The sequence below is a fragment of the Gallus gallus genome, chromosome 5, assembly GCF_016699485.2.
Source record: "Gallus gallus isolate bGalGal1 chromosome 5, bGalGal1.mat.broiler.GRCg7b, whole genome shotgun sequence".
Lineage (NCBI taxonomy): Eukaryota > Metazoa > Chordata > Aves > Galliformes > Phasianidae > Gallus > Gallus gallus.
Genome location: NC_052536.1, coordinates 13,978,259 through 13,990,810, shown reverse-complemented (window position 1 = coordinate 13,990,810; position 12,552 = coordinate 13,978,259). Strand labels below are relative to the sequence as shown.

The 12,552-nt window shown below is 40.0% G+C and overlaps 1 protein-coding gene across 23 annotated transcripts in view; it reads left to right on the top strand.

Moving 5' to 3' along the window:
- BRSK1 (BR serine/threonine kinase 1) overlaps positions 1-12,552 on the top strand; it is a 299,198-nt gene that overhangs the window by 243,095 nt on the left and 43,551 nt on the right. For 12 of the 23 annotated variants that reach the window (XM_040700866.2, XM_040700865.2, XM_040700860.2 and 9 more), the window contains exons 10-13: positions 127-291; positions 1,007-1,104; positions 6,091-6,241; positions 10,030-10,095. In XM_040700866.2, the coding sequence (XP_040556800.1) occupies positions 127-291; positions 1,007-1,104; positions 6,091-6,241; positions 10,030-10,095 (480 nt within the window). The remainder of the gene's footprint in view (positions 1-126; positions 292-1,006; positions 1,105-6,090; positions 6,242-10,029; positions 10,096-12,552) is intronic. The other 11 variants (XM_040700868.2, XM_040700867.2, XM_015286608.4 and 8 more) reach the window with 2 other exon arrangements.

Sequence of the window (12,552 nt, the reverse complement as noted above, 5' to 3'; positions counted from 1 at the left end):
GAACAAGCTATTTCCATCTGTTGCTGCGGGCTGTGTTTCAGAGTACAGGTTCATTTGTAACTCATGTTTCTTTTCTCTTCTTCTTTCCCTCCCCCATTTCTCTCTCTTATCTTCTTCTCTCTGCAGAGGGGGTAAGAATGAGCCAGAACCAGAGCAACCAATCCCTCGAAAGGTGCAGATTCGTTCTCTCCCTTCCTTGGAGGATATTGATCCAGACGTGTTAGATAGCATGCACTCGTTAGGCTGCTTCCGTGACCGAAATAAACTCTTACAGGACTTGTTGTCGGAAGAGTAAGCACTTGCTCAGACTTAATATGAGTTGGGTCTCTGTGGGTTGGGGTGCTTATTGTCCTGGGGAAAAGTGGAGATGGCTTTGATATGTCTGTGGGTGTGAGTGACCTTTATATCAATGCCTCACCCTCTGACTGCCCAGTGGCCAGTGAAGTGCTGGGAGAAAGCACAAAGTCACTGGGCCTTTTTTAACACCATGTGTCAGTGGAGATGTGTTACTGTCTCTTTTCTTGCTGCCAGATGTGGTCATTTCATGAAAAGGTGGGCCATGCAGTCTGAATGGAGAGGTATCAGTGCTGCTGTTTGTGTTGGATATGCCTTTGTTGGCAAATTGTTACTTATCTCAAGCTATGCCCAAGAGTTGGTGTGTTTCCTGGTGTGCTATGAGGGATATATAGTGGAAAGAGCTCTTAAGGGCTCAAGAGACCTGTCTTCTTATCACTCTTGGTTTGGACTTTGTGTGCGTACATTACCTCATCTGTCCTGTGCCTCTACTCCAGATGTGTAATGGAGGAATTGTATTTCCTTCTCCCACAAGCTGCTTGTTGGAGACAGCAAGGCTCTCAAAAGCTTTGCGAATTGCGCATCTAGCTAGCAGATACATGGCTATTTCCAGCTTATTTGGAATAACTGCAACTGTTTGAGAAGATGGGTTTGTTTACATATTGTTCTATTCTCCTTCAAATTTAAAGATTTTTTTTTTCCTTTTTTTCAGAGAAAACCAAGAGAAAATGATTTATTTTCTTCTGCTTGACCGGAAGGAGAGATATCCTAGTCATGAAGATGAGGATCTTCCCCCTAGAAATGAAATAGGTACCAAAGATGTCATCTCTGTCACCATGAACCCGTCTCAACTAATTCTTCTTTGCCCTTTTTTTTTTCATATCCTCAAACCTGAAACAGTGTACATCATTGGTGAGAATCTGTGGCCAAAGGCGGGCAGATCTGTTTTGTGATTAAACTCAAAGGCTTCATTTTTCAGGACATATCTATCACAGCACAGAAACATCTATGTTGGTCTTGAGCCAGAAGTCTTAAAAAATTTAATGCAGACCCACAGGCTGCCTCTCTGCAATTAGATGAGGTTTAGGAGCAATGTAGTCTAGTGGTAGAATTTTCTAATTACTAATCTATGTGCAGTGTTGCAGAGATGCTGCTTCTGGACTTCTATTAGCGAGACTGTACCATTCATTACGTCTCTAAAAGGTTTTATGTGTACACATTCTCCATTGGAAGAATGAATAATATCACTTACCTGTTTATAGTACATACATTATAATACCATGTTTTTAGATTACCTTAAAAGGATTTTAAAAGTTTAATATGCAGTAAGATTATATGTATCTTATAAAGCTCCTGTGATGCCATTTTATTCCTGAATTGTTCTTTGTTAGTATTTTAAAATACTGCTGATCACTGAGGACTACATTAATATAGATAGACAACTGGAAAAATGCTCCCCTAAGGAGCTAACAGTGTAAGTGACTCGTGCTGTGCATACTGACAGAAGTTTAACTAATAAAGCATTAGTCACGTCTATCAATGGCCCGAAATAGCATTTTTATATAGTAGAGTTGTGATTTGTAGGTCTTGTATTTCACTTATTTGAAGGATAGTGGCAAAATGTTCTTTAACTGGAAAGCCTGTTATCTCCCAAGCCTACAGGACAGTGGTATATTAAAGTATAATGTATTAAAGTTCATTAATACTCAACTGAATGATTACATTATCAAAGTTCAGGCTACTGGACTGTAGTTTTACAGAGGGATCTCATCTGTGGGGGATAAAATGGAAATTCTGAGTCAACCTGGTAGTTTTTTAAACTCTTACCTGGATGGAGCTGCAGAGAGCATCTCGGCAAGCATCTTCGCAAAGAGGGGTAAATATGCTTGCCACAGGTACTCCAGCCAAAAGTCTCTTGCTCAGTGCAAATTGTCATCTAGCACTTCACTCATCCATCAGCTTTTGACTCGCACAGATTATCCTGCAATGTAAAGACACCATCTTATCTTAGAAATGCTGCTGTCGTAAGAAAAGCAGGGTAACTAAAATCTTCATATTCAGCATGTAAGTGAATACGCAGCTGTGCCTTTAATATATCACGTATATCTTTCTTCCACATGCCAAAGTATGTGTTGAACTGAAGTGCTATTCTTCACTCCTGAATTATTTTTTTTTTTGTCCAAGGGATGATGATGTTCTCCGTCAGGGAAGCATTACTCTGAATATATCATTGTGCTGCATTGGCACATTTTAGACTCTGAATGTTATTCTTTGAGTGTTTGTTAGTCGTCTTCTGTGTTCCACAGGAGGTTTCTACCTCCTCTGTTCGCAGCAGTATCTCTGAGAACATGGGGCAAGGTTTAATTAAGAGCAGTCATGCTTCTGATGAGTATCTCATCATTAGCCATTAGCAATGGCTTTGCACAAGCAGAGAAGAGCAGGGAAAAGATAATGGATATAATATTAGCATCTTGAAGAAGCCACATTCATGAGAATTGTGCGTTACCTGAATTCTTGCCAAAAAAAAAAAAAGTACATCTCATTTTATTTTGCCTTTTCCTCCTTTGCACATTAGACCATGGAATGGATGGATGTGGGTAGAAATAAGGTTTTGGCTGCCTTAGACTAGCACTTTCTCTTCTGATATCTCCTTTGAATGCTTCAGCTATGTAAAGCTTTCTCAAAGGGACAGAAGAGGGCCACCCTCACCATCTTGTGAGTCCAGTTCTATTTTCTTTAACTGAAAACAAGGAAATAAGAAATCTCTCAGTAAAATACATACGCGTCAACCGATTTCTCCTTGAGCAAAAGGCTTATCTGGAGTGGAGATTCTTAATAAATCACAGTAAAGGCTATTCAGCCAGAGTAGCCATATTAGGATGTAGTACCTCATCCAATCTCAGAAACTGAACCTTTATTTTCTGCCTTTCAGATGAATGACTTTATAATTGGATTATTACCTAGGCTCTTTCCCTGTAAAAATCTCTGAGAATATCTCCACTTTTGTGACATGAAGTAAGAGGAAAATACATCTCCAGAACTATCACATATCTAGAATGGGACTTGAATGTTGTTTTTTTCTGTTTCCCTGTGAAGTATTTCCAGAGACTCAAGAGCAGAAGTGTGTGCACTGAAGGTTTTCCTATTTTTAATTCCTGAACTGCTGCTAAATCTCCAACTGTTCTTCTATGCCACCACTTTAGTCTTTATGGGAGGATGACTGTGTACTTTAGTATCTTTAGATCTGACAGTGATGACAGACTCGGTACCCTGTGGTTTCTTACTTAGAGCCTTTAAAAAATATGTACAATACTTGCTGCCTTCAGCCATGTATAGTATAGGCTTGTAGGCAATTTTAAAGAGGAATCAAATACCACTATTAGAATCTCTACCAGATTCGTACAAACTTCTGGATGTATTTTCCATCAAACCCTTGTGAATTGCTGTTGTTGAATTTATCGATGTATTTCACCACCTTCTCTTTTTGCTTATTTCCTCTCTTTCTTAGTTTAAAATACAGATTGGAAATCAATGTCTTCCAGCATCTTGAGCAGCAGAGATTGATATAAAAGTATCATTTAGCTTGTTAGCAAGATCCTTATCCTTCCTAATTGTCCTGCTGATTCCCATATAGTCCTTCTGGCTGCTATCCTTCTCTCAAGCTTTCTGTACAAAATACTGTTGTTCAAGTCTTTGGCTCATTCCTCTTCAAATTCCTTTTTATCTTGTTTTTGCTGTTCACTTAATATTTAGCCTAACCATCACTTTTGCATCGCTTGGCTGAATTTCTATTTGGTAAAGTGTTTTGTTTTGAACATGCATGGATGAAATTGCCTTTAAAATTTTCTTTTCACATACTGTTTCTCTTGCCATTTTCCTTCTTATTATTTAGACTCTATTATTAACTAACCTTGATGCAGTCTGAGCTTACTCATCTCCTTTTTTTTAACTTTCTTCATCATTGCTCTTCTTTGTTCTATGTCATCTTCTTCCTACTTCTTCCTTGTTAAGCTGCACTCTTCCCCTTTCCTTTGTAGTGTCTGGTGGTATCCTTCTGCAAATCTTTGATTCTCTGATTCTTTGATTCTATGATTTGTATTAACTCTCTGTATAGATAACAAACGTTTTAACAGTTGTTCTATAGGATGGATCACTCCCCTTGTTCTTTGTACATGTTTGGAGAGCAGGAGTTTGAAATGTCTAACCTTGTCCCAGTTCACTTTTGACTGGTTATGTGTGTGCAGCTGAAGTCTCCCAGTACAATTGCTTTGTTAGGTTTATCTCTCTCTGTTTTTCTTGTAACTTTATGCACTGTATGTTTTTCTTGCTTGTGTTTTCTACCACTTTTCTATTATTGGACATTGCTTGAAATAGATTTCAGTAGAAATTGAGATAGAAATTTCAATAGAATTGAGATACAGCTATTCTTCTCTAACTCATTTTTAACATAATTATTACTGTTAATACAAATAATACTTACATTATATGGTAATGGGTTCAGTTGCTATCACTGTCTCATTTGCATTTGGGCAGCACTTGCTCGTGCTCATTGTTTCAAGAATAAGCCCTGCCTTGAAGGAATCAGATTCTAAAAACCATGATGTAAGAGACCGAATAAGCAAGCAAATAGGCTGAGACTGAGGAGGGCAGAGTCATAAAAATAATATAATCTGACTGTGCAGTAGTGATAGAGTTTTAGAAAGGAATCCTGGCAGAGAAGGAAGCCCTAGGCAAAATTAAAAAGATGTCTATAAATACAAGCAGGCAACTCAAATAGTCAACCAAAGCAAGGATAATCTTTCCTTATTTATTTTTCTGCTTTCCTCCTTTTTACTGTTTAGATGCCTTCAGATATATTAGTATTAAAGGAACTCAGCAAGTCTGTGTTTGGTTCCCTTTCTCACCACAGAGGTGTGTATGGTTTGGCAAGTCACCTTGGAACACTTGCTGTCATGCAGTTTGGTATCTAAAGACTATTTTCAGAGCAATTTAGGTGCTTCTCAGAGCTTCAGTAATTGTTTGTCTGCACCTTTAGGAATGAAATGCCTTTAAGTATCTCATTCTTATAACTCAGTTTTCACTCAGCAAAGTGAAAGTAGCACTTCGATACCTCATAGAAATGTTATACAATAAAAAGTATAAAGCACTTCAGTTACTACAGCAGTAAAAGCGATATGATGACCTCTGAAATAGATTTCAGTAGCTTTCATTGGAGATTTATCTCAGGTAGTCCAGAATGTTTAATTTGTAATGCTGAAGGAGGAAATATATAACACAGCAGGGAAAAACTGGAATCTAATACTGAAGATGCAAAAAAAAAAAAAAAAAGAGTATGTTTTCAGAGACTAATACAAATCTGAATTTAGAGTGTACTTATGTCCCTGTATTACATTGAATCTAGCTAGCATGGGCATGGAAAGCAAGCTGTAGAAACCTGAGTACACATCCAGGATCCCTGGATGGCATACACTTTGGCTAACAGCTTCTGCTATAGCCCGTGCTATTATCTTGTTATTACTGTTATCAGCCTTGTAAGGTAATTTGTGCAGTCCGTGCTTTGGTCATACCTTTATTTTACAGTGCTCATACATTCAGTAGTAATACTCTCCCTCTCTGCAGATGGATTGCAACTTATGTCTTAATGCTTGTAGATTTGGAAGAGAGTGCAAGTGTTCATCTCCAAGATAACTGTCTCTAGGGGAGGTGTGAGAGCAAGATTTTTGAGAGAGGATTTAGCCAACCTGTGTGAGGTAAGTCACAGCTGAACTCAGCTGACAGTGTTTTCTTTTCATAAAGATCCCCCCAGGAAGCGTGTGGACTCCCCAATGCTGAACAGGCATGGGAAGCGACGACCAGAAAGGAAGTCGATGGAGGTTCTCAGTGTGACAGATGGCGGCTCCCCAGTCCCTGCTCGCAGAGCTATTGAAATGGCACAACATGGACAGAGGTGGGTCCCTCCTTTACCTGGGAGCTGAGGGCCCCTCCTGTCTGGATTTGTTGCCCTCTTACATGTCACACGTACAGAAGAGCTGTGGAGCCCTTCTATTCACAGCAGCACTCATAACAACTTCCAAGCACACTTACAATGTGGTCTGGCAGCCAGCAGCGCTTATTCACACAGGAACAGAAGTCCTGCCAGGAACTTAAGATTTCTGTTCACTTGCAGCTATTGCTCACGAAACTGCTATGTCCTCTGGGCAAAATTCATCTCACCTCATTTTAATTGTTCAGAATGTAGGGATTCAGTCTAAGCTAGGTACACAGGCTGTCACTGTAGGCACTGGGGACAGATGAAGTCTTTGGGAGATCTCAGATATGTGTCTGCTGTTCCAGCAATCTCAGAGAGGATAAATTAAGCTCTTGTTCTTCTCTGTCTCCATAGCCTATAGCAGGAATCTAAATGATGATGATTTTGGATTAGGTGCCTAGCTCTTAGGCACTTGAAGTTAAATGAGATGAACCTCACCCTTTATATTGTTAGAATAGGTGGAGTCTGGAAAGACCTGTGCAGGCATCTGTGGATACCTTTAAAATGTACTGTCAGAGCCAATATGCATCTGACCCACATAAATTACCACATCTGTAAATTGATGAAATTTGTGTAACTTTACCTCTTTTCTCTCAGAGAAAGTATTATTGTTGTGGAGAGACAGCAGAAGAAAATGATGTTTCCTCAAGGCAGGTTCTGATGAAATAAGTGAACTGTGGAAGTTCACTTATGTGAACCATGGGAGTTGCCTCCTCAGTCACTATGTCTATCCTAAAGGAAGCACATGAGTTTGAATTTACACTTGTATAAATCTATCAGTATTAAAGAACACTTAACACTTCACATATATATATGCTGATGATGCCGTAACTTCTGTTTCAGCTTTATGACATGATTATTTTTGTTTAGCCATTAAGATCTGCTCAAAATGAGCCTGCTGTGCCTGCTCAGGAACTCCCCGTGCTGACTGGGTGAAGAGCATGGAATAATTTCCAGTCCAGAGACCCCTAGAATTGCTAGAAAGTTTTGCTGGCAACTGATAAGAGTTCTGTCTACAGTGAGGAGAAAGTGATTTTCAGGATCTTTCTAGGACTTAGTTCAGACTGGATATGTGGTCTCGGGATAGACTGCCAGAAAGATTTTTCACTGTAGCATAGGTTGGAAAACGTGTCTTTGAGTGTGTGGTTTGTTTTGATATTTAATGTTTGGGTTAAGGAAATGTTCAGGAAAGCATATACTCTTAAATGTTCCTGGTAGGCCTCAAAGTGATAAGGATGAAAATAACACTGACAAACAGTTGCTCACTGCCTATTCAACTTTCTGTACTTAATCTAGTACCTGGTAGATGTACGAGCCATAAATTGCCCAGAGATGAGCCAGACAGAGGTGAATCACTTTCCCCCACCGCAAAGCTGCCTGTGAGTCGTACTCTGCAGCTGTTAGCAGTAACTGTCCAACTGGACGAAACAAATAGGAAGTGGTGAGATGAACAGTTGAAGAAAATGATCCAGTCTTGTTCAGCCAACCTAGAATGCATTAGATTGAGTCTGAGATTTTCTGAGGACTGAAACCTTCCATCTCTCAGCTTTGCCTTTGAACTCAGAAATGCCAAAGAAGCAAAACTGCGTCTCATTATACAAAGTATATCTTTTGCTTTTAAATATCTCACTTAATTCTGAATGAGAAAGCATTGGAAGTCAAAGGTCTGAGATGAGTGTGAGCACTGGAGGTACATATCCAGGTGACACGAGTAAGAAAGGGCTTTGGCTTTAAAGAGGAAGTAAAACCTTCCAGCCACAAAAGAGATACGGGGAAATGCATACCACACGACACATGGTTAGACACATGGTGTGATTAAGGGTGGAGGAAGGGATCTAATAACACCATGATTGATGATGATGAGCTTGGTAGTGCTTGTTTTGGAAGGGGTTGCTGGGAAGATAGTATTTTACTCCATGTCTGAGCTTCCATAACTCATACCATTCCGCTTCCACAGATGACAGTGGCACATTTTGTGTTGCTGGCAGCACAGTCTTTTATAACGCGAACTGGCTTCATTAACAAACACCACTGCATAGGGATTGTCTTGGTACGATGCATTGCTGATGGGGCACCATCTGTCAGAGCAGTCAGTAACAAAAAGACAAGTGCCTTCCACCAGGACCGAAGGATTTTTAATGGCTAGCAGCATATTATTTTCCATGAAATGACCCACTGAGAGTGGATTTTACAGTGCTAGATCTTAGGTCCCAGAATTGGATGCTTTTTTTAAGAATAACATTTTTTTGTCTGGATAGATGACTGTTCAGTGCTTTTATCCTATAATACTAGGAAGACAGGGAGGTGGACCATGGAAACAGGCCTCCTATTTAGACACAAATGACCAGTACAAACATCTGGAGACACAGAGCCATTGCTTCTTTCTTCAGCTAATCAGTGGGCAGACTCTTCTAACCATGGGCAGAACACACTCGTGTCATGATATAGTCCCATGTCCTCTTTCCCAGTAGTAAACAGATGTTTTGTTGCAAAAAGGGGATTGATGTTACAACTTCTGATTTTATGTGTCTGTGTGATGAGCTGTGCTTTTGGTAACCAAGTGGGGACTCTACAAGCATTTGGTCTGGGCTTGTTTAAGGGCACATCTTTCCACTGAGATTTGAAACTTGGCAGCTTTGAGCCGTACAGGCTGAGAAAGTGTTAGGTGAAAAACATAGACAATTAGTGGCTTAGTTCTGAATAACATATAAGAAGAATTCAATACAAACACTGCTTTTTGAGCTTGCTGGCACCTTGAAATATTTGTGCTGACCTCTCCAAGTGGTCTCCAGTGGATCTTTTACTGTGAATGACAAAATTAATGTGAACAGACACCTGATGCTCGGTTTTCCCTGCTAGTTGTCCACCTAGCAGGTTCATAGTTGCATCTTATTTGATTCTGCTTCTGTGGTATTTCACTGTATTGTCAAAAGAAAAAAGGTAGATTCTGAGCTTAGTTTAATACCAGCTAATTCGTCCCTTGGGCCAAAATCATACAGACAAAGGAAAATTCTGTGGGAACAAGAATCCTTTGGGGATATACCAGAAAGTTTCAGCAGCTCTGCTAAAAAAGTCCAAAAACTGGCTTTATTCATTTTCTTCGGGTTTTTGAAGTGGATAGCTTGCGTGGAAGATCAGCTAACATTAGGAAGCTGTGTTCTGTGAAACAGCGAAGCATATTACCAGTGAAACATGGAGAGCTGCCCCTTTAGCAAAGCATAAGGGATTTTGCTTTTAAGCTTCAGGGATTCAGACCTAAGATATGGGGAAGAGAGTTGGGAGTAAGTGGTAAAGGGGCCCTATGGCTTAATTTGGACCCTTTCCCAGATCATGCTTACTGTTGAGATCTTCTGGAGAAATCTGAGTAATGTGTGCTTTTGCTATTTGCGCCTTCAGGTGTGTTCTGTATGCCCTGAACAGTGTGACAAAAATAGATTGTATCTGGGTTTTCAATTGGATAAAGAAGAGCAGGGTTTACAAGTGTGTTTGGGGAAGGTCATCTTAGACCTCAGAAGTCAAGGGGAGATAATGAACTTCAGTTGTATGTAGGCTTAACTCATAGCTGTAAAGTAAAAGAAACTTTTCAGAGCATTGCTTAAAAGGGGAGGATGGGTTGGGGGGCTGGGTGTCCAGCATTGCTTCAGGTGACTCTCTTTTATAAATGTCCACACTAGTAACTCTGTTTTCTCGCTTTGTTCCTGCCATAGTAAAACAATGTTCAGTAAAAGCCTGGATATCTCTGAAGCCAATCCCAAATTCAACAAAGAAGAAAGGTATAAACACTGACAATATGTTCCTCTCCTCTACCTCACTGCTGAGACCTTAAAGATGCAGTACTTACCTTCTCTGTATGGGGACATAGCTGTTCCTTCTTAGAAAGAAATGAAGAGAGTGGGATATTTACAGGCCCACACTACATACAGTTTTGTACAATACCTTACATTTGAGGCTATCCCCAATGCAGCCTGTGACTGTACTATTTTCTCCACTACAGTGTTATCCTGTTGCTACTTCTAGTTCAGTTCTACCATGAGTTAGGATGGCCAGGCTAGAATTTGTATTTGCTAGAACTGCTTTGGGAAAGGCTGGAGCTAGGAGAACCAGGAGTGCTCCATTCTCAGCATTAGAAACAGCAGTACAACCAAGTCAGCAAGAGCAGTGGTAGGGAACTTTGGGAATCCTGACAGATAGGAGCAAAAAATTAAGTACCTCTAAGTAAGAGATAAACTTGAAGACTGTCCTGGCTGCATCAGAGAACACAAGAGGAAAAGATGATTGAAAGAGGGGGCTTTTGGAGGATGATTCCAGTCTGACAGTCTAACAGATTCTGAAGAGTAAAAAGAAGAGTAGTTCCTAACTATGAATAGAGGCACAGTGGAAGACATACAGGCCACCAGAGTTAAGGTCTCATGTGGTCCGTGAACAATAAATAAATAAATAAATAATTTAGACTTACGAGGAATCTTGTTGGTGGACATAGAATTACTAAAATTCTGGTCTTGGAGGAGGAGAATTCTTCTCTAATGTCAAAAGCTGTCATCCCAATGGATAATTCTTCATCATAACATAATGCTCATACATTTTGGACAAACACTCAGCTTATCCAAAATCAGCAGCTAAATATTTAGGACTGTTCCATATGATTCAAAAAGAAAGAATTCCTTAAAGGAACCAACGTGAGGACTCAGCTAGCCATTTTTCTTTCCATTTTTCCTTTTAATAGCCTTTCTACTTAAAGACAAATGTGGGGTTTAAGCCAAGGAAGACTTACCGAATGTAAGGACAGTCTCTGTTTTGACCTTTTGCAGACTGAGTCCTTTGTGGGCAGTGTTTCAAACCCTGAACATGCCACAGTGAAGTTCAAATAAAGTGCACTCACATGATTGTCCATCATGTATGTAAGGCACCTTGTTTAAGATGGCAACCTAAATACAAGAACTGCACCCAAACCATTAGAAAACTCATAGTTTCATAGCCGTAAAGAAATAGTGGTTACATAGTCTCTAGGGGCTGAGTTTTCCTCAAACTGATACCATCGACATGTTTCTCTCTCCGATTCCCCCTATATATAGATTGTATTCTTGAACATGTGTCACTTCTTGCATTAGTATTTAGTGTGAAACTACTCCAAAGACTAGCTCTTTCACAGTAATTAGAAGTCAGGTCCAGTAAGAGAGATATCTTTGCATCTGTGATGTGAGGAGGGTCCAGATGTCATCATCCCTCTGTACTTCTCTAGTTAGGAGCAGAGGTGATGAGTCTTCAGTAGCCGCTGAGGGAACTCCTTATGTACATGCAGGCTTTTCATGTTCCCTCTCAAAGGTACTGTTTCTCAGAGTACAGGAGGAAAAGGGTAGGGCAGTCACAAGGATCACTTGTGGTCCTCCTCACTGAAAGGCCAGGCTGATTTTTGAAAGATCACATTCACTGTTCTCTCACCTCCCTCTCACTCTTAACAGTTAGGATGAGGGAAATCAGTGGCATGAAAATGAGAGGAACTGTATTCTGCACCTCTGTACAGCCACAAGAAAGGAAGGGATAGGCAGTGAAGAGATCCCCAGCAAAATGAGGATGACTAATCCTGATGGCCATTAAATTTTTGTTCAGCATTTGATTATCCAACTTTATGATGTCTTTTTTAAAGGAATACTGCATCTTTAAGGGTCCCTTCCCTCTAGATGCACATGGTTGTCTTAGTAGCTGAGGCCACTGTCCCTTTCTTTTTCTTTCTTTCTGACTTTCACCCCCTCTTTCAGCGCTTCTCTTCTTCTGTATCTGGGTTGCTGCAGCTCCGTAGTTCACTTGCTTCAGTATTGTAGGGAATGCACATGTCTGCGCTTCTGGGTCTATTGTGTCCTGGGATTGTTGATTTTTTTTGAACCTCATTTGCCTCTTCCTTTTCCCTATTGTCAACTTGCTTTCCATTCTCTTTGTTAACCTCCTAAGTGCCTTCCCTGTTGGGAAAATGACTTGAAAGAAAAACGAATCAACTTTATTGCACCCATTCTATTTACATTTTAATATTCTGCATGTTTGGTTATGGGTGTATTTGCTGTATAAATATACACACACGCTCCATTATACAATGGGTGTCAATTTGTTCTTCTCGGTTACATCACTGTAGGTAGATTTGTACCGGTCCAATTGAGGACAGCATTCGTCCCTAAATATATACAATGTATACGTATTTGTATATATACGAATTAGATCTTAACCAAATTTGCACTCCA